At 38.8% G+C, this 26,321-nt stretch overlaps 2 protein-coding genes across 3 annotated transcripts in view; one reads left to right on the top strand and one right to left on the bottom strand.

Annotated features, from left to right (window-relative positions):
* The window catches only part of CEP85L (centrosomal protein 85 like), a 144,279-nt gene that overhangs the window by 87,536 nt on the left and 30,422 nt on the right, over positions 1 to 26,321 (top strand). The gene's annotated exons all lie outside the window — the stretch shown is intronic.
* On the bottom strand, positions 6,607 to 6,765 carry PLN (phospholamban). The gene has a single exon (XM_039385519.1). It carries the CDS (start codon positions 6,763 to 6,765, stop codon positions 6,607 to 6,609), a length of 159 nt encoding a protein of 52 aa, XP_039241453.1.

Here is a 26,321-nt window from a genome sequence, read left to right as displayed (position 1 = left end):
TGTATGTGCTGAATCAGGGATGTGCTGTTGGTAGCAGAAAGCTGGAAGCTGAGGCTTCCCCCACCCGATGAGCAACATCTGCTTCTTTTGCATGTGTGCAAAAAAAAGACTGTTAATATGCATATCTATGACGTTAAGTTTACTGTACAATGTATATGTGTTGGTGCACACTGTTCCCGTGTTTTACTTGGAAAAGTGAGGTGCTAAGAGGAAGCTGTTTGGCCCCGATGTAATGTACAAAAATCTGCTTCTGGTCATCTCCTTTGCTAGTGTGTCTCAGGTTATGTAGAGCTGCCTTCTCAGCAAATAATTCCAAGAGAAGTGTGCTCTTGTTGGTCACTGTCCTTCCCAAGGACCTGTGGGGAAAGTACGTCATCCTGTAAAGGGCCACAGAAGAAGGTCCTGTAAGTTTATTTATTTACATACAAGTGAGGACAAGTTATGGACTGGATGATTTCACTGGCAAGTAACAAGTGGTCTGTCAAATATGGCTGGAGAGCTCCCACACTGCTCACTTGACCTGTGCCTAAGTGGTAAATCCGGCTTACTGAGGCTGTAACACGCTTGTTGGGTTTGTGCAGATGGACCTACTGCTTGTGTATGTGCCAGTGTTAAGGGTTTCCTAGGCTGAGTTGTGATAACCCTGGTTAATGGTCATTTGTTTTTCAGTTGTTTTGACAGCTGCTTCTTTTGATACTGCTGGATAACACTAAGGCTTCTGGCTTTTAGGGTGTTGCAGTGAACCATAGGTGGTGAAAGAGGTATAACTAATAATAATGTTTTCATATTTAACCTTTACTTATCCCCATCTCAGCTGCAAGATACTTTGTTTCCATTTACAGCATCCGTGCTTTTCTCTCCACAGGTAATTTGATGTGTGCTGTCGACTCAGTGTTGGCATTTTGTTTTGCCTTCCTACTGTATCTGGGTCATTTCCCATGGAGTACATGTTCTACAGAAATCCCATTTTAAAAATTTGATTTCTTCTTTTGCAGAAATTATGTTCTTTGAAGTCTGCAGATAATTTGTAGATCTTTAAATACCAATCAGCTCTAATAGTGAGAAACTATCGTAGCTGCTGATGCATAGTTGGATTTCTTCAGGTACTCAGCAAGGCTCTAGATGCTTTTTTCACTCAAAGGTAGGTAGATAGTTGTGCACAGCTTTTAGGATTGCTTTCTGATAAATTTGGTGTGGGAACACATTCTCTGTCAGATATTTCAGCCTCTGCAGTCTTTGCATGCTTATATTTAGACATTTTTAAGTGTCTACATTATCATTGCAAAGCCCTCAAAACAAGGTCTGAGAAGGAAGCAGAGCCTCACAAAGGTTCATTCACATCAGCTTCACAAGGATAAATGCGAGCACTAGAACCAAGAAAATGAGCAGAAAATTGAGTAGCAGGTTGAGACCTCTGTCGTTTGCAAGATCCATAATGTGTATCAGTCTGCCCTCTTGTGCTTGCAGCAGACTCTTAATTGTAGCTTTGTGTTGCTCCTTCAATGCTAAGCGAGGTAGATTTCACAAAAATTTCATTGTGTCCACAGCTGTTTATCTGGTTTTAGTTTCTGCCACTGAAGAAAAAAATGTTTGTTTACAGTAAGTAGAGTTGTGTTGTTTTCTTTTTCCGGAAAAGGATCTAGATACTGCTACAGGCTTTTTTTCCCCAGTACCTTAAAAATAAAATAATAAAAAAAAAGTTAATGTTAGCCTGCATTTCACTACTGGGGAATTTCTAAAGAACTAATTGTTGGAGAAAGAACTTGAATTTTATTACAGTTTGGCTCTTTATTGCTTTTTTTTTAATATGTGTGGTACTTTTCAGGCCGATTTAATTTTCAAAAGAATGGCTGTTCTCAAGACTTACTCTGTTTCAGCAGTAGACTGTTGAAAATTTACATCTAAAAGATCTCTGTGAGTGCAAAAAAAGGAAAACTTTCTTGTCTGGGCAAAATGTATTTCTGTTAACAGGAGTATATCCTCACCCTTCTAGAGTTTGGCGTTGTGCAGTGCAGCAGGTTGCGTTTTGCCAGCAATGTGCTGTGTAAGAGTCATTGCAGCTTTGCAAATGCCTTATTAAGAATGTAGATTGGGCTGGCAGAGGATGTGTCCTTAGTGCTTTTAATAGGGCATACGCAATAGCTTATTTTAAGGGAGTATTAATAACTTAACAATTGTGTTTTATATATAGAAATATATATACATAAATGAAAGGAACATATAAAACCACTATGCCCTAACAGTGAAAACAGTTGCCAAAACTTCATTTTAGTAATCAGCTACGTTTTTACAGATCATCACAAGAGGGCAGTGTTTTATAATTTTATATTTTATACAAAGATGTAACTTCTGGCGTTCTTTTACGTTAAAAAAATATAACAAGCTTATAAAGCAGTCAGTCAGATATTACAGTAAATCTAGGGCCTGTTTTAAGTAATTTAAATTACCAGGGTTCTTACTCAGATGAGCATCAGTTTTTAAAGGAATCCTTATAAATATGTTCTGAGGGTTTTTTTCCAGTTTTTATTATGGAGGTCAAAGCTAAAAGGACTAAATTTGTTTTTAAATAAAAGGTATTTATAGATCTTATAGGATTTCACAAATATTTTGCAATTGTATTCTGCCAGGCACTATTTATTAGTAACCGTACAGTTACAGGTATCTGGCCTGTAATCTATAGTATATTAATATGCTTCCAGATATAAACAAGAACACTCTCTAAATGAATGTGTTCAATTACTCTGCTCTAATTTTAGCAGAGAGGATGTAGGTAAAGTATGTTTCAGCAGAAGTGTGTACATCAGACATGATTATTGTTCTGTATGTATCACAGAATGGATGAAGTCAGAAGGGACCACAGTGGATCCTCTGGTCCATCTCCCTGGCAAAACAGGGTCATTCTAGAGCACATGGCACAGGATTTCATCCAGATGGTTCTTGAATATGTCCAGTGAGGGAGACTCCACAACCTGTCTGGGCATCTATTCCAGTGCACAGTAAAGAGGTTCTTCCTCATATTCAGGTGGAACTTCCTGTGCATCAGGTTCTGCCCATTGCCTTTTGTCCTATTGCTTGGCACCACCATGAAGAGCCTGGATCCTTCCTCTTGACACCCTCCTTTCAGATGTACATTGATGAGGTCCCCTCTCAGGCATCTCTTCTTGAGACTGAACAGGCCCAACTCCCTCAGCCTTTCCTCATAAGGGAAATGCTCCAGTTCCCTAATCATCTTTGTTGCCCTCTGCTGGACCTGCTCCCGGAGCCCCATGTCTGGAGCTCCATGAGGAGCCCAGAACTGGACACAGCACTCCAGATGTAACCTCATTAGGGCTGAGTAGAGGGGCAGGATCACCTACCTCGACCTGCTGGCAGTGCTCTTCCTAATGCACCCCTAGGCCAGGATACCCTTGGCCTAGTTGCACCATTGACCATTGGTGTAATTGTAGCAAAATTTACATAAAAATTCTTTATGCTGAGGGGTGGCAAACATTTTGGCCCTGTTGTGTGAAAAATGTTGTTTAAGTCTGTTTTACACTTGTCTTTCCACTGAGTGGTGCAGTTCTGCTAGGAAGGGCAGTTGTAGCTAAATCGATGCAGAACAGTTAATAAAGAAACACGACTATCTCCTGCCTTCTGAAGTGCCTTACTGACTAGTCTTGATCAGAGCAAAATTTCAGGTTTTAAATGGGTCATGTTTTCATGTAGAGGATAATGAGTAGTTATATCAATTTTTGCTGAGGAGCTGGCTGAGGAAACACATCTTTAAAAACAGCATACTTTTGTTCCTGATTCAGCTCCTTCCCAGTATAAAATTGCCATGAAAGTTTGTAATTTATTGTTTTAGAGGAAGAGTAATGCCAGCTTGTTGCCTGTTCAGCTGTCTTTATTCATTATCAGTGTGTAAGATGAACTTAGGAAAAAGATTTAGGCTTGGGTGGAGTGGAGCAGAGAACTGAAAACTTAATCCAAGCTATGTGCTGTGTTTGCAATTTTTATTACAGCTCATAAAAGTAGGGAACTTTTTGATTACACTTTGATAAAATTCATTAGGATTACTTACGAGCAGTAGCTACTGAGTGTGAATTAGGTACGTGTGAGTGATTTGGGCATCACAAAACAATCAAGATTACTCTTAAAAACCAAAGCAGAATATATAGAGAACTAAAAAGCTGTGCGATGACGAGCTCTTTTTCACCTAAGTTTAGTAAGTAAATGATAGATCTCTAAACAGAATTGGATGTATTTTATGCATTAATATATTTCCAAGCAGTCATTTTAATAATTAAAGCTCATAAAAGTCTATGAAGAAGTTTGTACTATATACAAAAGGTTGGTTGTTTTTTAATCTGTGGGTTCAGGTGACATTTGGTGATACAGAGGATGGTAGCAGATTTTGTGATCATCAGAATCCTAAGACATAAATGAACCAAACAGTACATGCAATTTATCTGCATTGATGTAAAATAGCGGTAGGGCTTCCAGTCCATTTATAATTTTGTTTTGTTCTTGTTTGTTTATTGCTTTTAAATAAATAATGGCTTTTAGGTACATAAGTGGAAGTTGGAGGCTTTGTTTTTATTGGGGGGGTACTTTTTTAGCAATGCTTTACTTTGGCTCCTCTATATTACTGGCTTGTTAAACCTATAATCCAAACATGTCTTCAGGATGTATGTGCTGATGCTTTACTCTTAACACTTTTCTTCAGCAAGTTTTCAGTACTGTAAAACTTGTCTATTTCCAATTGAAGTCTCTTGAAGCACATCCAAAGCAAACTAAAGCTAGAAACCCTATCCATGACAAAAATACAAATTTGTAAAGAGAAGAAAGGGAAGAAGGATTAAAAGGGAAAATACGCTTACCAAAATCTCATGTGTTTGTGAAAGTGGTGAGAATGCATGAAATGGAAATTGAGATTTACGCTGATGGTTCAAATCAGTAATGCTCATATACTAACTTGCAAGTGGGGGTGTGTTGCCAGCCTCACCAGTGCTTGCTCTAGTCCTCATACAGTCGCTATCTTAATTTCCTCTGGTGATTAACCCTATTTTAGAGGCCTGGTCTTAGCATATCTATTTGCCAGATAGGAAGTGCATCACCACTGGATTTGCTTGCATTCCATTAAATACCAAGCTTTTTCAAAGATTTCTTCCCTTCCTGCTCAGCTGTTCATTATCAACGTCTACTCATGAAATATTAAGTCTTAAAGTCAGAATACAAGATGAAGATAACTTGTTTTGATTTTCTGTATTCATCAGTAGGACTGCTTACATAGAGTGGTACAGAAAGATTACTCTTCAAAAAATGGATGCCTATCTGACCTCTGTGTTAATTCTTGAGCTTTCTTTAAATTTAAAAACTATCAAATTTCTAGGAACTTAGATTAATACTGGAAACATGTAGTAGGATTGGAAGTCTTCTGCTCAGTCTTGTTACTCACAACTGCTGGAGTAGAACTGTCATCTTTTACATGTATAGCCTCTGGTTTACATGTCAAAAAGATATTTCTGCAATGCTTTTCCCTTCTGTGCATAATCGCTTATAATTTATTTTTTTAATCTGTCATTTGTTTTAGGAAAATACTTGCATGTTCTCTAGCAGGTATTTGCAGCTGAAGGTGGGAGTGTATTTGTCTGATACACTTCAGTCATAGCAGTAATGGTGACCTAGACTTTTCTCTTTACCATATCAGATATAAGCCACCTTCTGTGACACTGGCAAGTTCCAAGTTTTTTGTAGTTTTAAACTAAGGAAATTATTACATAAATTAGAGCAGGACATAATTAAGTTGTCTGAAGTCAAATATTAAGTACTCTGAGAATTATTTCCAAGTTATGCCAGTTGTAATGTCAGTAGAATGACTATAGAAAAAAAAAATTTTATGTCAGTGTGGTAGTGTCAATTTTTTTTCTACAAAACATTGTGAAAAACCTTTCCAGATGTCACATATACAAGATCCTTTAGATAGGGAGAAAAGCATATGAAATAGTTTTCATTTCTGGGTTAGAAGAGATTTTTTGTTTATTCCCACGTTCCCTTATAAACCACTAAAGCAATTTAAATGCCTTCAGTTGATAATGCAGAGATGCAGCACCTTGAATTAAACAGAGCAGAAATTTTCTTAAGATGTGTTGATGGCTGTGTACCTGTAAGCTCTTCTTTGGGCAGATGTGGTCCAAATTTGGAACTCCTCTAAGGGCATAAGGATTTTCAGAGAAACCTAAAAACACTCAGGCCCCCAAAAAGTGAAGTTGCTGTTTATCTAACTAAAAGATTGAGGAACTTACCAACTGATGGCTGTTACTGTTGGGGGCAGATAATCTGATTTACCAGTACTTTACCCCATTTAAAGATATCTCTTGATTGAGACCGACAAACTGGGTCATGCACAGCTTTGTAACTACAGGCTCTAAACACTGTTCTGCACAGAAGACGTGTTTTTAATACATGTAGCAGGTAGTAAGGTAACAGGGCACTGGTTGGCACACACTCTAGTCCGAGTGCTGGCCCCTATCACATGAGGATCCTTGCGCTGGGAGTTGCAGGTGTACGTCTCTCTTCCCCCTGGGATGATTTTTCTAGAGGACAGTGCAGAGGAGTGCTGGAACTTCAGAGAAGCATCACAATGATACAGATCAGCAAGAGGCAAATTAAAATCAGGCAGAAATTCACAAAGAGCTCTTGGAGCCTTTGGCGTGCTTGTGGGTTGACCTCAATAGTTGAGGCTCTCCTTAGAGCAGAGCGGGTTATGTGTTGGACCTTCTCCATGGCAACAAGAAAGCAGAGAGCACAAATCAGAGGGTTTAGGAGTGCAGGAAAGAAGAGCAGTTGTCAGGAACAGTGCAAAGTGCCTAATATCTTCTCTTTTTTTTTAGACAGCCTTTGTGGAGCTGGAAAAGCAGGAAAGCGAAGAATTAGAAATACAGAAGTGTTTTGAAGAGTGCAAATGGAGATTTTTTAGAAGTTCTAAAAAGTCTGAAATAAATAGATTGCTTTTACAGTGTTTTTAGTTTAAAACAGGATTTTGAAAATTTGGTTTTCAAGTTTAGATTTGTGCTGTACTGTACTTCTCCTCCTGAAGGCTACTAAGCATCTGCTTCTTAGCAGTGATGAGGAACTGTAATATGGAAAGTGTGAGTATGTGGGTTTTGCCCAGATTATTGCTTTAGATCCTAAACTCTCATCTTTCACAGTCTGAAAAGGCTGTGGCTCATTGCCCTCCCACCCACATCTCTCTGCTTTATTTGTTCAAGCACATGTGAAAGCATGATGATAAGACTAGGGTCACAGACCTTGCAGCCAGGAGATCTGGATAGTAGTGCTGGCTGTTACTGACAGGGGCAGATAATCTGATTTAGCAGAACCTTTTTTCCTTTTTCTGGAAGGGAGGAGAAAAAAAATCCTATTGAAGTTTTTCCATTCCAACTACAAGTTCTTTATGGGGGGCAATTAAAGCTAACGAGTCACTGCTGTAGGGAATTTTAGTAGTATATTTCTCAACAGACAGGACAGAATAAAGACTAAATCTTTTTTTATGCATGTAGGACAGTGTGTTACAAAATGTGGCTGCAAAGGTGTAGAAATGCTATGAGGAAAAAAATAAAGCATGTATACAACTTCATCTCTTAAATGAGTGTTATATTTAAAGTATATTCCCCCCCCTTTTAATTGCAGATGGAAGCACAGGGTGTCAGTTGTCTTAAAACTCCAAATAAGTAGTTGCAGTGTAAATCCCTCCTGCATGAACCTTCTGTGGCAGGAAGCTGGCTTTGATATATGCTTGCTTAGGTCAGGGTGAGGTGGATTCTGCAGGTGCTGTCACAATATGAAAACTTTGTTTTCAAGATAATAATGATATATGCATCTGTCAGACTTTGTTCCCAAAGTTGCACTTATCCCTAAACATTTTATGAATTGATATTGTGATTGAATCTTTCACAGAAGGCCTCTCCTTGTCACCTTTTTTTTTTTTCTTGGCAATAAGTGAAATTCGTATCATGTGTGCCACATAAAGGAAAACCATTGCTTAGATGTCTGTTTCCCAAATTACTTGATGGTCCTGACTGAATCAGAGATTCTTTGTCGCCCATGAATTTGTCTCTATATGTGGCTAAATGGAAAAAGCTTAAAAGGAGACAGAACTGTCTTGCAGGCTTTTCTTTCTTAGTCCCTCCATGTTGGGCTGTAGAGTCAAAGGATTGAGCAGAATACATGTGCTTTCAGTGCCAGTGGCAGTGTTGGTATTTAAAAGAGACTTCCAAAAGAAATCAAATTGCACATGGTTATTTTGATACCTCTAGAGAATTCCATGTGATGACATCTTCTTCTAAAACTCAACTTCAGAGTTTGTTATGATGTTTTAAGCTATAGTTGATCTTTATTGCAAACAAAACACACACCAGGAACTTGCTCTCGTGGTGACTATAATTTTTCATCTTTGTTTGACTTTTTGCTGTACCTGTTTTCATCTATTTAAGCAGTTAAAGTGCTTGCCAAATATGTTCTGCTTAGCTCTATGCAAGTCACTGTCAGTCACTAGTGCAGTAAAAGCAAGACATGCACAGGAATTATCAAGTCTCTTGACTGAATGTGCATTCATTCTCCCATCCCAATACAGGCTGGAGTGCATTAGGCTGTTTATCTTCTTCCAGACAAGTCACAGTAGATGAACCACTAATGGATTAACACTGGTAGAGAAGAGTTTGTGTAATGAGCTTGTGTGACACACTGTACAGGGAACAGTATTTCCTGCGGATGACTTCATCACAGCTTCTTGTGTCATTTTTTTAATGCAGTGTGTGTGCAACCCTTGGTCTTTGGGCTCTGTGTCCTGCTACAGCAACATTTCTTTTTCCTGACTACTGTTTTTTTGGGACCCACATGAGGATTGGAGCAGCATCGATGTTTACCTGTGTAAATGCATAATAAGTCCATTTCATGAGTCCAGCATTAGATTGAACTGTGCACGTGCTGGCACCTGCACTACTGTGCTGCTGCAAATGTTTCACTTGCATGACTCAAGGGGCGAGGACTTGGGGCTTTGAATGCTTCCATAAAAAGCATTATTAGCTGGTTGGGCATCACAGATGCAAGGCCAAAACAGGGCAAGAGAGGGTGAGATTGCTCTGGGAGGGGAAAAAAATATTATTTCTTTTTCTTAGGGAATGTTGCTGAGGGAACTGGCAATAGGTCAGAAGGCTCAGTCGAGCTGAGTTGGCAATATATATTTGGCCATATGTGACAAGACAGGTGACAGAAAAGGATCTTAAAAAATGGAAGGTAGCGTAAGTTAAAATGTATACCTTTAACAGCAAGAAAATGTTGTAGAGAAGGGATGAGGAAAGGACAAAATGGAGTAACTTGGGTTTCTTGATTTAAAAGCTTACAAGGTTTTGGAAGTTTTTACAACATGTACGTGTTTTTTAACCTACTAAGCCTGCCTGTGGGAGAAGTTTTCTTGTAAGCAAAGGAAGCCAATTCTGGGCCTGTATTTCAACAAGTTTGTCTTTACAAGTGCTTGACTTCAGCTAATAAACACATACCTTGCTTGTTAATCCTCCATGGCGCTGTCACCCACCTAAAGTGTGCATAAAGAGAAACAGATTCAGTAATACAGCTGCCTGTGCCTATGGGTGACTATCAAGGTCAAAATGGACAGCCTGGAACGTAATTACATAGAAATGAAGGCTGATTGTTGCCACAAATAGTAGCTGCTCTCTGCTGTTCAGTCCCCTTATTTTAGGCCAGTAGAAAGGAGAATTATGCATGCACACACCACTTGTTGAAACAAGTGCAGCAAAAGGGCATACTGTAGTTTATATGTTTTTTAAGTCTAAAAGTGTTACTCCTGTAGCATTGTACAAGAGGAACTGTTGACTGCATTGCTGTGCAGTTATATGTTTTATCAGTGCTGTTAATGGATAATAAAGGCTTGTCTTAAGCACAGTGCGGATCTGCAGGGTCAGTCTTGTGGCTGATCCTGTGTGTTACTATGTAGTGAATCCCCTGTACCCAGTGCCCTAGAATGAATCACCAATCACAATTACTGTTTCCTTCTTCACCGACATGTGACTGTTTCCCTGATTTGTATTAGGTTATTTTTATCTTTGTTCCTGGGTGTCCTTCACAATAAGAGGGGGGTATGTGACCAAAGTGAAAACTGTGGGCCACTCTCATTCCTGGTGCAACTGCGTTGACTCCTTTGAAGTCACACAGATTAAATTTGGCTCCTTTGGAAATGCCACAGCAATTTTGGACGCAGCCTGTTTCCTGTCATATGTTTACTAAATGCAGCAGTGATATCAGTGGAATAGAAGAGATTTGACTTTTTTGAATTCTTGCAGTTCCACGTGAATAAGTGAAGCCCTGAAGGGGTATTGTTAAAAAGTAATGTTGCATAAGTCTATTGCATAGATTTTAACAGTGAAATGTCCCAAAACCCCAGTTGTTCACTGCCGTCCGTTGAAAAGAAATGTCTTAATAACCATAAACAGTGATGCAAAATGTACTATCAGGGTATGTTGATTGAAGATCTAGACACTGACTTGTGGCATATAATGTCGTTTTTCAATGACATGGAGAAAACATTTCCTTATGATGGGGAAAGAAGCAACAACTCATCTCATAGTTTGAGAAGTGCTGGTAACAGGAAAAGGAAACTCATTTTATCCTTCTTTCTGCCTTTTGTTTTAAAGTCTGTTTTGTGCTGAAGTGTCGGCATTTTTCATGTGTTTGGGAGAGGGTAGGGGAAGGCTCACACTTGAGTGTCTTTTTTTTGTTCCCCCTCTTATTAATTTATTGCTCTTACAAGCTTCCTTCTGACTAGCGTTAGTATTCTCGGTGTTCTAAGAAGCAAGACCAACAGTAAGAGCCTTTACCCTTGTTTCAAGCGCATCAGAATGTGAACGATGTAGATGCAAAGCAAGTAGACTGATGAATAGTTGAACACACCAGGCATTTCGGTTTTTGGAAGTTATTCACATGCCTTGGGGATAACTGGAACTTGTATGTGTGCTGGTCCATTAGAGTAGCCTGGGAGCCAAAGCTTTGGGCTAGTGTTTAGGGAGGGTAAATTTCCTGCAAGTGCTGCAGGACCATACAGGAGAATCTTGAGCAGGTGCTTCATTCTCCATACTCATCATCTCCCCTCATCAAAATAAGACATAAAATAACGTTTTACCATTTCCAGACTGTTGGTATGATTTACCTTTTACATAGTAACTTTCTTTTAGGAAATAAACTCTTTCCTCCAGTGTGTTCACTGTGTACCTAACAAGTTATTTCATGTTGAGTTTTAGGTTCTGGTGGTTCATAGGTTGTATAGGAATTGGGCTAAGTGCAATTTGAATTAAAAAATTGAAATATATCTAGCATGTATAAAAAGTAGAAATGTAACAGAATGTTCCAGGTTTTGTTGTTAACCTTTTAGGGGCTCAGGGAACAACGACATGGCATTGATTGAGAAGGATATAGTAGGTGAATTCAACTTCTGAGAAGTAACTTGATGCCAGGAAAGTCCTCTTAACCCATTTATCAATATCCAGAAAGCACAAGCAGTCTTCCAGTTCTCAAATGTCTTGTAGTTTAGGGAACATAACGTTGCTTCCCCGTGGGATTTTTTTGTTTCTCCAGTTGGGGTACTTTTCCTAAATCAAATTATTATTAAAGCAAATAAAAAGCTGCTCTTGTAGCTGTCTAGACATATCCCATACATTTTTGTTTGCTGATGGTCTGAAAAAATATCAGTGAAAATCACCTTTATGCTCTCAGTTACAAACTGATTTTAGTGAGTTTCACACTGTACAATGAAGACACTATATTGCTAAACTCCTTAGGGGATGAGAAATAAATGCAACTTTAAAAATAGAAATGTGGTGTATACATAAATCTGAGTCTGTCTTAAATACAAATAATAATAACATAGCTGTCTTGACAAATGAGTAGCAAAAAAAAAAATTGTTTGCTGTAAATTAAATGCCTTAATTCACATCTGATTTGTAACACTTATCACCTGCTATGTAGCACATGCTTCTGTCATGACTGTAGATTGTTGTTAATCAGAGTTTAGATGTCTGTGACATGGGATGTTATCAGTGTGAAATTTTTAAATTTAACTTAACAGCTGAGCCACTCTTTCATCTGCATTAAATTACCGAACTCTGTGCCAGGATAAAATTCAGATGATCGGGCAGCTAACCTGCTGTAGCTACAGGTTGCATTCCAGATTCCATCAAAGAGCTGCCTACGGCAGTTAAGTTTCTATATGTGTGTTCAATCCGTGTGTGTATGCATGAAGTCTGTATTTTTAAAGGTATATGTATGCAGTATTTGGGGTAGGAGAGAAAGATTCTCTGTGTGGTAGAATAAACCTTAGCTCCTCTTTTCACTTGAAAACACATTTTATGTAGCTTCAGCCTTGAAAGATATCTGTTTGTCTTAGAATCTTCTTGCTCCTTGGTAGGCATTGTTTTGAAGACACTGGGAGGTCTGAAGTGCTGCTTCTGCCTACTGGAAAGAAGCTTCTAGGGAACTCCGTAACGGAGTTTGCTTTGGGAGTAACAGGATATCTGGACACATCCATCACTTGTCTATTCAAAACTGGCATGAGGCTGCTGAGCACAAAACCAAGAACCTGGATGTATCTTTGGCTGATGCCTGCCGGTCACTAGTAGGAAAAGGAATTGTGTGTCTGTTCAATAACAGAGAAAACATACCTCACAAAATTAAGGTCTATACTATGTTTGTCTTTTCTAAAATCACAACCATAAGTAATAAGGTGTGAATTGATGAAAGGAGGAAACATGGTTGTAAGGAGCATAAATACCTTAGAGGCCTACATATTCATCAATCATATTTCTTTTTAAAATATTTGTATATGTAAATATTAGATGTTCTTTATGTGACATGTTTCTGTGTGAGATACTTTTTTTTTCAGTTGTTTTAAAGCTAGAGTTGTATTTCATTGTACAGTGTGTATGTGCTTCCCTTAGAAATAAATGGATTACCTTCTTCATTTGAAATTCAGTTCATGATGTTACAAAGCCTAGCAAAATTATTTATCGCTTATTAGAAACAATCTAGGACAAGTTTGGCAGTTACAATGAACAGCAGGAGAAAATTAACTTTTAATGGAATTCAAAGCAAAAACGTTCTATGGATTCTGTAGCTTGAATTGCACTTATAGTAACATATATTCAGTTCTAGTACAGCTATAAACCACTTAAATTTTTAAATTACAGGAAATTTTTCGTCATACAGCAAAAAAAAAAAGTTTGCTCTCTCAGTGGGTTAGCTCAGAAAAATGCTTTTCTGAGTTAAATGGTGAAAGGGCTTCTTACCTTTGTGGGCTGTGAATAAGCAGCTTTGGGAAACAAGTGTCTCTACAAAACTTTAAGTGAATTACTCTCTTTGTGGATTTTGGATTGAAAACCAACCAAACAACAGAAAAAAAACCCAAACAAACAAGAAAAAAGTATCAAATCTAAAATGAAAGACAAAGGTCTGAAGAACGTGATGAAACCTTCTCACCTTCTGGTGCAATGCCACCTGTATAAATCATCTACCCAGGGACAGCAAGTGTCCCACAGGCATGTAGAAAATTCTGTTGCCTCTGTTGTTGCTGAAATATTCCCCTCACAACATTATATTTTTGACTCAGAGCTATAATACCTACATTTCCATATTTTTGATAATCAGCTGTTAATTTAAGTAGAGGAGTTTTTGTAGAAAACTACTACTACAGAGCACCTTGCTGCAAGAATTAAAAGCATTACACAGAAGAGAGGTTCCTTACCTCTGGTCTTACTTTTAGTGAAGCACAGAGGAGCTTGCTCCCGGCTGTGGGACGTGCCTGTAGAGCTCTGGCAACTTGTCCTAGTCTGTAACTAAGTTGTGGAAACAATTGAAGTAAGTCGAGGGGGAAAAAATAACAAAAGTTTCAGAGGCAGGACTCACAGTGTCATTCAGCAGCTCAAAAGTTGATTGGTCCCATTTGCCTCTGAGACAGGCAGTGGCTCCTCTAAACTTGTTCACAGCAGTAATATATTAAACATGGGCAACATCTCTCCTTTTGTGAAGGGAACCACCTACTCAACCACAGGATAAGGGAATCTGGGAAGCGGTATGCTTCAGTGGGGTAGCAGAGGGAGCTGCTTGCTGACACTTCACCTTTTCTTAAACAAAAATTTAAATGGGAATTTGCTCAGGGAGGTGTTTTGAATGTGTTACTTTTGCTACAGTGATGTTTCTTCGTCATAAAAAAGCATAAATAGTGTGGGCTATCACATTTCATGTGGGTATTTGACTTAGAATGATTTTCTTTTCTACAAGGTATTTTTAAAACTACATTTTCATTACATATAATTTTGATAGTTTTGTAGCACAGCTGGTATTCAGTTTACAGTGTATGATGTGTTTTTTCCACTATCATCTTTCTTCTCACAGTGCTTGAACTGAAGTAATTTTCCTGTATTTCAAGTCTCTTCCAACCTTTAATTTGTGGCTTATAAAATCTGGCATATAAAAGTTCATCTCCAAAATTTACTATTACTATATAATTTGAGTAGTTCTTTCCTTTAAAACACATCCCCACACTTTTTCTTCCCCTCCCACTTTTTGTGACTGGAAACTATTCAAGTGATTTTTTTGAGAACCCTTTCAGTTTGTTTGGATAGGAGTAGCAGCTTGATGCTACTTTACAGGTTATCTTATGTATATTATCCTGTGTTGAGAAATGACAAACACAGTCATATACAGAGTAGGTTTTGTGCATCCGGGAAGTGAAGGATTTGCTGGATGTGAAAGGATTAAACTGTTTAATGTGCGAGCATCCAGCATCATGCTTTGTGTGTGGATGCAGCTGACAGCGTGTGCCTTTTCCTGATTTGGAAATTGCAGGCAAAGATGCAGAAGCTCAGTCAAACTCTGAACACTTACAGATTCAGTTTTGACACTAATTGCTTAGCACAGACGAGTGCTTGGCTTTAAGCAGGAAACCAGACATTGTGGTTTTTTTTGTTTAGTTGTTTTCTTTTGTTCCCCGGGAGCCCTGCTGTGATGCATCATTCAAACCAGAGACAGAACCGCCTTGGAGGTGATGTACCACCCTGATTCAAACTTAGCTCTGTTTTTATTTTTGTAAATACGGTTTAGGTAGTCTGCAAAATTGGTTATAAAATAGTTGAAGTTAGCAACTCGGCTTTAATATAATAATTCTGCCTCCTTTCTGCTGTCCTTAATTATCAAACACAGGAAATCTAGGGTCACATATTTCAGTTGAAAGTTAATGGAATATCTCCACAGTGAGACAGTTCTTTACCAGTGCAAGAGTTTCATAATTTACTTATAGTAAATTGCATATTTATATAAAAGTATATTTACTTATATTGGCATTATTAACATTGTAAATTTCTTACATAAAAAGAGAGTATTTGGCCTTTTTATGAGGGAGGTTTCATGTTTTCATTGTGTGCTGTCATCCAAGAAAAGTGCTATCACTGGATTGTTTGCTTTTTGTACTTGTACTATTGAAAATTGTACTATTGAAATTCACCTCTGTACTTTAGGTCCAGCACCCAGCACTGCAGCAGCTGCAATGCCAGTTCCTCCCTTTTACCAACTCACTGTAAAATTGTTATATTATTTAGTTACTCTGCCCCAAATTCTTGGCTCTTTTGCTTAATGAATTGGAGCTTTTTAGAAATGAGATACCTTAAAAGAATGTTGGGTTCTTTTGTGAGCTGCTGATACAATCATAGCTTGGCCTCATTTTTAAAGACTGATAGTTAAATGTGCAAATTAAGGCACTAATAGAAACCCCAGTATCTCATCAGAAATGTAATACGTGTCTTCTGTATGTGTCTGACTGGTAAGAAATTTTAAAATAGAAAATGTATTTTTTTAAACAACCATAACATGCACAGGTTCAGCCCACATGAATGTTGTAGATCTTGTATTGATGTTGTTTCTCTGAAAACAAGCTTGTTTGGGTACCCTCTCTTGAGAACATTTTTCTAGTTCAGCTATCTAGATCATTCCCTTGTGTAACTCACGGGGATTTTCGTGGGGTTCTGAGGCAGATGCCAAAGTACTGCTTATGGGACATGTCAGTCTGGCAGGTACAGACACGATATATGAGCACATCATTGTACTGTTTTCATTGACTCCTGGGTGAACGGGTCCAGACACTCATGGATATCAGAAAGCAAAAGCTTTAGAAAAGGAATCTGTGTTGGAGGTTCTGGTCTGCTGTATTTTGTTCTGAGGAACAAGAATGCGCAGCTGTTGCTTGCTTGACCTTAAATGGAGATGATCTGGGCTTTCTCCAGGGGAATTAGAAATCTACCACTAGAACATATTTCTTCTCATAAATTTGTTTAGATTGGGATAATGTCCAAAAAGAGGTGTGTTGTACTTCAGCATACCAGGTCTTTTATTTAAACAGTCTTTTATTCACATAATAATATTTTCCTGGATTATTTGATTCACATAATAATAATTTCATGGATCGTTTTTGTCTTTCTTGTGCTAGTTTTTAAAATTGCAGCTGTAGACGGCGACCACCTGTATAATTTGTGTAAAGAGTTTGAGGTGCCACTATCTGGTGTGCTGATAATCATGACTGCATGGAAGTGAACTGTTACCACAGTGCAATTATCTATAACACACAAGAAAAGTAAGTCTGAGTACTCAGGTTAGTGTGTTGTTTTATGGTGCTGCTGCTGTTTTGTCTCATACTGCGAGCGTAGCTCACAATATCACAAGGCAAAGATTCTTGTGTTGCACATGTTTTGTTTGACAGCAACAGAAAACACAGAGAAGGGATAAATGGATGCTCCCATGGATGTGCATTAGTTTGTGTGTAGATGGGACAGAGTAACAGATTTTGGTGTTGAAGCTGAACACTGAAATGAGATCTTTCCTTTTTGTAACCAGCAGTTTTCTGGCCTGATTCTGAGATGCTTCCTGTAGCACATGTAATTGCTTGTAGTCATCCAGGTATTAGCAAATGTGGCTTACAGGACCTCTTTTGCTGACCTCTGCTAAGAGAAAGGACCCAGCAAATGTATCCTTCAGTTACATTTGTGCTGTGGGTCTGATGCGGCCTAAAGGGAGGTGTGAGTTTTTTCTTCCTTCAACAGAAAAAGCATTTTCAGTGCTGGTGTCAAGAGCGTTACAGAATTACACCAGATAAGGCAACAGCCTAATCAATTCAGAGATAATAACTTCCTTTTTTTTCCTTTTTAATGCCTTTGAGTTTTTTTACTTGAATTTGATAGATTTATGACCCATATGTTTATGTTTTCCCTGATGCCTCCTTTAAAGCTTATCTGACTTCAGTGAATCTCACTCACACCTGGAATCTCAATATTTTTTGGATTTCTTTTTTATTTATGTGGAGGAATTTGCCTTTCTGAGTCTGCACACTTTCCTTCTTGCGTAGTGGGACTTAGAGTCTTTGTTAGTGTTACAGGAAACAGCTCTGCTGAGAAATCTGGACTTTGCGTCGTGTTATTTTCCTCAGAGACACCAAGTATTTACTTCTCCTAAGCCTCTGACAGACATTAAATTAGTTTGATCTTCACATTTTGTTTTTCATTACAAACAAGATAAAATTACTTTTTGAGGCTGCAACTTGGAAGCCTCAAATCACTTGCAAAGTGATTAAAAAAACTGTACAAAATAAATTATAGAAAACTATACAACGTGGTCTGAAAGATTTCTCATTTTGGGAATGGTCAAGGCTCTGGCAGGACTAATCATCTGATTTGTTATGAACCAAAGACATTTTTGGAAAGGTCATCTCAAATGTTTTCAGTTACTGTTACTGCCATGAACCTTTAACCATTAAAGTAGATCCCAGGGTGCAGAAGTGTGTCTCACCTGTCTATTGTCTTTGGTGCTTTGACCCAATGTTAGGAGAGAAGGGGAACAAGACATTTTGCCTGGCTCTTGCTCTGAAAATCCATGTCCTTCCTCTTCCCATACCCCTATAGGAAACACTTATTTCACTTGGAGGCAACACAGCACAGGCTTGACCCATGTAGGTAGTTTATTTTGCCATAATATTGACAGCACAAAAAGCTGTGGTCTGGTGGCTTTCACATCAGTGAAGTGTACCTTTTTACTAGGTTACTGAAGGTCAAATAATTTAATAGTAGCAGTTCACTGCAGTGATGCAAAGTGTCTTCAAAACAGCAACATGATAGAGGACAGGAAATTCAGTGATATTCGTTACAGTGGAATATTTTTTATTTCTGTGAAATGCCTGGGAAGACTGTATTTTGGTGTTTACTGGTGTCCTTGACTGGTTAGGCTGAACAAAGTGCTTTAGGTGGTGTGCCGAGATCCTTATACCTAAGAAAGTGTGTCGAGTGTCTTTCAGATACACTGTTCTAGGAAGCACAGAGATTAGTTGTGTTATTTGACATGTTGTGAGTGATGGATGAACAGCGGGACAAAGGCATATGAAGGAGAGATAAAGTTAGAAGACCATGTTTCAGTTGCCAAGTGGTGGTGCTGGATTATTTCTACTTTAAAGGGTAACTGTGGAACGGAGGAGAAATGATTGGGCTGCATCTTTTGCTGCTGCCTATCTTCAGCTGAAAGTTGTCCTAGCAGAAATGCATAAATATTCGTAGAATCACAGAATATGCAGAGTTGGAAGGGACCCACAAGGATCATTGAGTCCAAGTCCTGGCCCTGCACAGAACCATCCCTAAGAGTCACACCATGTGCCTGAGGATGTTGTCCAAACACTTCTTGAATATTGCCCAAATGATGAACATATTGGCAGCGTTTAAGAACTGAAAGTCCTCTTGTGCAGAGTATTTTAGGGATCACCCTCAGGAGGGGCAGCATGTAGACCAGTGGCCTCAACATCTTTCTTCACTGGGATCTTCATTCAGATCAACATGGAGATGGTGTAAATCAACCTTTTAGAGAGTTTTCAGGATAATTTCCAGTTGGTCCTACTTTGAGAAGTGGGAAATGGGAACCAGAAACACCTTTTGTTTCTCTTGGTTGGTGTTAAAGAATGGTGTGTGTCTTTTCTTCATTTACTTCTTCTGTCCATTGCTCTGCCCTTTATTTTTTTTTCCTTCTCTCTGTAGAGTGACTATAAAAAAGACTAGTACAATTCCCATGGTTTCAGCTATCTATTACTTCCTATCTTTGTTACATGCAATTCATGGCTAAAACACTAAGGTGTTTTTTAAAACTTCATCGGAAATCACTGAAGTTTATTTAAATAGCAGAACGGCTTTTCCCTGTTTGGAAATGAAGTGCTGATTGACAATTACATTTGCAGGAAAAAAAGCATTCACCAAAAAGCACCCCAGAAAACTAAGATGCTTAATTGCATTTACCTGAGAATTCAAGGTACAGAACTTCATGTTTTTTCTTTATTCTGTTACAGAATGTGCCAAATGAAAACATTGCCCTACTCCTTTGGTTCAAACCATCTCGGAGTAGCAAGAACAGGTTTCCTGATCTTGCAAATATTTTCTGAGTATATATTTTGTTACAGGCAGCTGCTTTCTCATGGAAGTTCTGTTGTCACTCACTGGAACCTGGAAGCTTTCTCAAGTGTAGTCTCACACATCGTTCTGACTGTAGCTGCCTGGCCACTCAGATGATGTGAAGGAGAGCTTTTCTTTCTCCTTTTATGACTTTGTGCTTATAGAGGAAACTATTTGCTTTTCTCTTTTTGCGTCCTTTAGTGAAAATGAATTGGTTCTGTGGTTTTGAAATACAGTCCTCAGTATCAGTTGTTTATGTCAGTATTTGGGATAAAATTATTATTGACATCTCTGTGAATTAGAAAATGAAAACAAAGGTAGTTCATTCTGAAACATGAATTTTTCCACCTTCTAGATGAGCCTTCTTCAATTAACATGTCTATTTTTCTTTAGGCAGAGATAGTCTCATTTGTGTCTGTTAAAACCAGTATTTTGCTTACAAGATGGTTTCCACACGAGAGAATCTGCTGTGTTTTGGTGCTCTTTGAGGAGCCATGGACAAATTAACTTAGTTCTTTTCTCAGTTTCCTTTCTTTGGAATGAGAATGATAAATCTAAAATCTAGACCTACAAGTGGCAAGTACTATTTGCTGCTGATGAAAGTGGTATTTATTTTTTTAGTGTGAACTTCTACCCTTTCTGCCTATGTTAAGAAGGTGCTAGGGCTCCCCCCGTGTTTATCTTTTAAGGAAGGAAAACACCTTCACACACTGACACGGATGTTCAGATGCACCCTTACATCATACTGCTGCTTTTGCTAGAGACAAGTGTGTTTCAAGTACCCCTCATAAACTCAAGTGGAAAAGGTTCAATCTGGATTGAAGCCAAACAGTTTAAATATCTGCCACTTACTCCACACACAAATTATGTGACTACTTTCCACGGTTGTGTGGTTCCTAGTTTCACAGGCAGTCCAGTGTTAAATTGGCAGCATTTCTTCTGTTTGTCAGTGATGCAGAAGCTTCGGGCCAGGATTTTCAAATGTCTGACTTTTGAGATTCCAGGACCTGATTTGTTAGAGGCACAGGGAGGGATTTGTCTTCAATTGCCTCTGAAATCCAGAAAGTCATGCAGGTACATGGTCTCTCCTTGTGAGTTTTTTTAAAAAAAAAAAAAAAAGAAAAAAATTCTGGGGCAAGCGACTGAGAATTATTGCTTACATGATGAAATGTGATGTATGTGGTGCTGTACAGGGATGGTGGTAGAATCACTGCTTGAAGCAATCGAAATCTTCACAGTAGGTCCATGTGCTGTCCTGCTTGGTTTTACTGGCTGAAACACAGCTAGTTTCTTCCAGAAAGAATTCCTGCAGTTGGGGCAGAAAACATGAGCGTGCCTGTAATTTTTCCATCTGCAGAAGTTTTTCAAGGTAGTCACCAAAAAAAGTAAATGAGTACTGTACTCACGTTGTGCAGAGTTGTGATGTCCACAGACCTTATTAACTCTGCACGAGACTATTTTAGCAGAGAACTTGTTTTTGTTTTCCAATCCCTGGTAAGACAGCTTTACTAAATCCCCCACTTGCCACTGTTCATAGAACATTCTTGCCTTTCTTTTCTTATCTTTCTTTAAATCTGTGTTCATGGTAATAAGAGCTGGCCAAGATCAAAGGTGTGTGTGAGGGAGTGTCTTTGTTTCTGCTTACTGTTTTGGTTTATCAGCCTAAAAGGGAGTGGAAAAGAGTATATTACCTAATCATCCCTTCCCCATCAGTTATAACATGCAGAAGTTGCATCTGCAAAACTTGGAAGTACGCATGTTCCAGTAGTTTCACTCCATTCTTTCTGCAGGTGCTCATAGAGACCAGTTCTGGATTACCGTTTTTTAAAAAAAAAGCGTGCTTTTGTGAGTTTGTATAAATACTTGGGTTTGTTGTAATATAAATATTTTGAACATTTCTGCTTTATTTTTGTGTTGGTTTTTTTTTTTTTGTTTCTTTTTAACTTCACTTAATTGTGCTGAGTATTACAATCATGGATCATATTTCTTCTAAAGTCATGAGAAGCTAAAGCAAGCAGAAAGCAGAAGTTTATGCAGGCTGGCAAAAAAATAGATACTTTTTTGATTGCTTTCTAGGTCACTTTTTGCATCCACTCTGGCCGTGAGCAGGTGTAATAAGTAGCGAATGAGCAATCAACACTGGCACTCAGTAAGCTGGTATTTGTAGGTATTAGCAATGTACCTTTAATGTAAAGGTTTTTATAAATGATCAGAACTTGGTTGAGATATTTTACTTTTAGGGGTCCTTCTATGAGTTACTGATTTGTGCCATCTATTCCTTTTTCTAAGCTATTTCCATTTTACTTGTAGACTTCATAATTTTTGTAGTGAATAACATGCCCTACATTTGTGCAGCACTTAAAACAATGATCTTTTTGAATAACTGCAGTTACTTTTTGGTCATGCTGCTTTCCAGGACAGAAGAAGAAACAAAAGAAAATAATTAATTTAACAGTGAAACTTTTGCTAATAGCTTGGGGGGGGGGGGGGGGTATTTTTTCTTGTGGAACCTCCCTTTCATCTCCAAATCTAAAAATTTTCTTTTAGTAAAGAACATTTAAATTTAAATGTAATGGGAAGATAAAATGAACACTTAATAAAACAAGTGCTTCTATACTTAGGAAAGGCCCAGTTGTTATCAGGGGAAAATTCCAGGCACTGTTGCTTTTAACGTCATATTAAGTGGCACCTAGAAGTGCTTTGTGTTTGTAACATTTGCCAGAATATAAATGGAAAGGATTTCTGACAAAAATAATATTGGTGTTGCGTGGAGTCTGAAGGAATGTTATAACAACACATAAAGGCAAGCAAAGTGTAATTGTTTAGGGGAAGATAAGCTGAAGAGGGTGTATCATCTCGTGTGCAGCTCTGGGAGTGCTGGTTTCACCCTTTAGAAATTAAGTAGCTTAAGGTGGCAGAGACGAGAAAGTCACGGCACACTGCTGAGTGGCTGCAGCCCCTTATGGTGAGACTGCTCTTGTTTCAGGCAGTAGCAACATGCGTTCCTAGGGATCTTTCAAAGTCTTTCCAGAGTTAATATATTGATTTCTTTGTTGTTTGAGGCTTTTGCACAATACCATCAAGGATGGTAGAAGAAACGAAGCCTGGGCAGTTAAGTAGTGGCCAGAATTCCAGTTTGTTTGCCTTACAAATGCCCTGCTATATTTTTGGTTTATTCAGGATCCCCTACTGGATGCAGATTCTGAGATTATACAGATCTTTCACACATACAGTCTCTGACTGTAGGCTACGACTGTGCTGCTGGGTCCTGTGCGTGCTCTCACAATTCTGATATACAACAGAGGCAGGACTATTTCGAAAGATAAAAAAGTGCAGGAGGCTTTTCGTTTTATTCTGTTATGCCATCATCATGTGGAAGTTCCTTTTCTTGGACTGATTGCATATCTTAACACCAGGTCTTGGCCAGTAACTTGACAGTGTCACAGTAACTGCATAGTAGGTTTTTTCCAGAAGATTAGAAAACATTCAGTTCGTAAGCTGATACTTTGGGAGGATTTGGCACTGCCTGGAATTGAGATAATTCAGCTTGTGGTTGTGTTTGTACTAATCCAGCACAAAGCTGTGCCACTGCAAAATGTGTTGTCTTGTACACTGCTCTCCCACTTAACAGTGTGTGCCAGCACCACATCTCACATGGCCTTGTACAAGGCATCTAATAGGAGTCTGACCTAGATACAAGTAACCTTCATGTGTGTGGGATGGAGGGGAGCGTGTAGGACTGGGGCTGTCAGGAGGGAGCTGAAAGATATGAATGTTTGAAGTAGTGAGAAGGGGCAGGAGAACAGACCCTCTCCCTTTGATAGTAGTACACATTTATGCCACATTTAAGTGACCACACGGTTGCTATCAAAACCCTGTAACTGTGACATCAGTAGCAAATGTCTGCACTTTTTTTATGGGTTTTTTTCCTCCATGGTGAATAGCATACCTGACCTTAGCATTTGTTTTCTCCCATCCCTCTTAGTATCCCAGCAACCATGTACTTGCTGTGCTTTCTTCTTAATTATTTGTAAGCTATTGTGCTAAGGGACGTGTCTTCCTCTCTTGTTGTGGTTATCAAACCTGACCTTGATAAAGTTCGGAAGCCTCAGCTGCAGTATAAATAATGTTGGAGAAGAAGTAAATTGTACAAATAACAGCAACTCGTAGGACCATCAAATTCCTCTCAGGCTTATGAGGGTCAGATTTGTGAGGTCTGTAATTAAGTGTGTGATGCCTTGTGTGCAATGAGGATTTCATTTGTGAAGAAAGCTTCAACAAACATGCTTGTAAAAGTGTAATGACTAGAGGGAGTGCTGCTTTTAGGAGGCATTTGAATGCTATTACTGTTTATTCTTTTCCATTTTGAAAACTTTCCACTGATAGTGGTGGTGACTGTAAATAGCATTAGCGTTTTAGTTTTTTAGTGGAAAAGCTTTAAAAAGTCACACAACAGATGGAATAATGTGGTTCCATATAACTGAAGAGAGGCATGTTGGCTGCCTCTTGCAGAACAGATCATCACAGTTTTAAACACTTGCTACAAAGAGGAGAAGGAGCAAGTTAGTGCAGTGGCAAAGGACTTGATAGAATCATAGGATGGTTTGTGTTGGAAGGGACCTTAAAGATCATCCAGTTCCAACCACTCTGCTGTGGGCAGGGACACCTTCCACTAGACCAGGTTGCTTAAAGCCCTGGCTATTCTGGCCTAAATGGGGGCATGCATCCATCATCAGGGGTGGGGCACCCACAGCTTCTCTGGGCAACCTGTTCCAGTCTTTCACCACCCTCATAGTAAAGAATTTCTTCCTGTAATCTAAACCGACCGTGTTTCAGTTTAAAGCCATTCCCTTGTGTCCTGTCACTACATGCCTTTGTAAAAAGCCCTTCTCCAGCTCTGTTGTAGACCTCCTTTAGGTACTGGAAGGCTGCTATAACGTCTCCCTGGAACCTTCTCTTTTCCAAGACTGAACAACCCCAGCTCTCTGTCACAGTTCTATCCTGCCACATTCTCTCAAGCCTGTTTTCACAGGAGAGGTGCTCCAGCCCTCTGATCATCTTCACGGCTCTTCTCTGGACTTACTCCAGCAAGTCCATGTCTTTCTTAAGTTAGGGACCACAGAGCTGGACACAGTACTCCAGGTGGGATCTCATGAGAGCTGAGTAGAGGAGCAGAATCACCTTCCTCAACCTGCTTGCTTTGTAATGCCCTGTATGATACTGCAATTACAAACTGAATGGCTCTGAGTTGATAATGTCAAAAAATCCATATGAAAATGGAGTGGTGAGATTGTCTTCTTTTTGTTGTATTGTTTAGCCAATTTTGAGACTCCAAATTACCAATACTGATTTAGAGTACTGCAAACTGGGATAACATCTCTCACAGTGGCTGCTTATTCTGTAGAACTTCTTTGGGTAGCATCCATGCAGTTCAGCTCTGGCTATAGATTTTTGAGGTGATCCCTTTCTTAAATGAGCTTTGAGCTTGTATTTTTGTTGATGAGGTTGGAGCCTAACTGTGATTATTTTCCTCTTGGCATAGTGTAATCAGTCTGTGCTTAGTCACATGTATGTGCAGTTTAACCCTAACACTGAGAAGTCCTGATGTGTCATCAAGTAAGAACTGGCTAGCCCTTTAATTCCTAAACCTTATCCTGTGTAGGTTCTCAAATCTTAAAATTTGGATCATCTTTCAGTTGTTTGTGATAAGCTTTTGCTGCTTTTCTCCACCCCTTTAGTTGGTTTGATGGTTTTTTGGTTTTGTTTGTTTGTTGTTTGCTGGTTTTTGTTTGTTTTCTCCTGATACCCTTATTCCAGATTGTCATATCTCAATTTTCATTCCATCAACCTTAGTTTGAATGGACTCTCAGCCCAGGAAACAAAGTATTTGCAGTCTGATTTCACGTCTCTTCAGCCTATATGGTATTTAGCTCTTTACTCATAAATCACTCCTTCTAAGCTTTTTAGTCATGAAAGTTGCTCTTGATTGAACATATTCTACTGTTTCAGTTACTTCCTGGTTCTGGGCATCGTACTACCAGACATATTCTTTCAATGGGTTTATGCCAGAACTATTTAAAGTCACTGTCTTATTCCTTCCCTCACCCCCATCTTCTATAACCTGACCTCCTGACTTGCATTAAGCTGATTTTCAGGCAGGTTAAATTGTGAACTCCTGTCAAGTTTATTTTCCCTGTTAGTTTTGGCCCTTTTTGTATTAACTACTTTTCGGGTTGCATGTCTGTATAAAGTTATGTGTTTGGGATTTTTTTCTAAGCCTTATTGATTTTTATTTTGCTATTAGCAGTGCTAAGGTCTCTACAGTATGCCTGTATTTTCCAGTACCTCACCATTTGATGATGTTTCAGTTTTGATTTTAATTATGTTCTCTTCCTAATTAAAAAATTCCCCAAAGAATACCACATGTACCACGGCTAGAATAAGGGTGCAAGGGCATGATTAGATATTCTCTCCCTTACAACTGCCAGAAATTTGTGAAAACACAGCAAAATGTGATACAGCCTGGGTGTTGCTGCCAAGAATTGTAGTGATTATATCCCGCTGAGCAGAAACACTGTCTTCCCTAAAAGGCAAAGACGGAGCAGAGTAGAGCGATAGGTAGTGATGGGGAGATACAGATACTATAAGGTAGGATTTTTTCAGTCAGTCTGTACTCTTGTTTTTATCCATCTGGGAATCCTATATTGCTGCTTTGTGGCTGTTCTTTTTAGTGTGTTTCACCAAGGCATATCCTTTCTGTATAAAAGATTCCTAAAAATTAGGGCCTTATTCCGTAATTGCAGCCTC

This window comes from Pipra filicauda, unplaced genomic scaffold (assembly GCF_003945595.2).
Source record: "Pipra filicauda isolate LSUMZ 115617 unplaced genomic scaffold, ASM394559v2 scaffold418_size605597_pilon, whole genome shotgun sequence".
NCBI classification, from domain to species: Eukaryota; Metazoa; Chordata; class Aves; order Passeriformes; family Pipridae; genus Pipra; species Pipra filicauda.
This window is presented reverse-complemented; position numbering and strand designations above follow the sequence as displayed.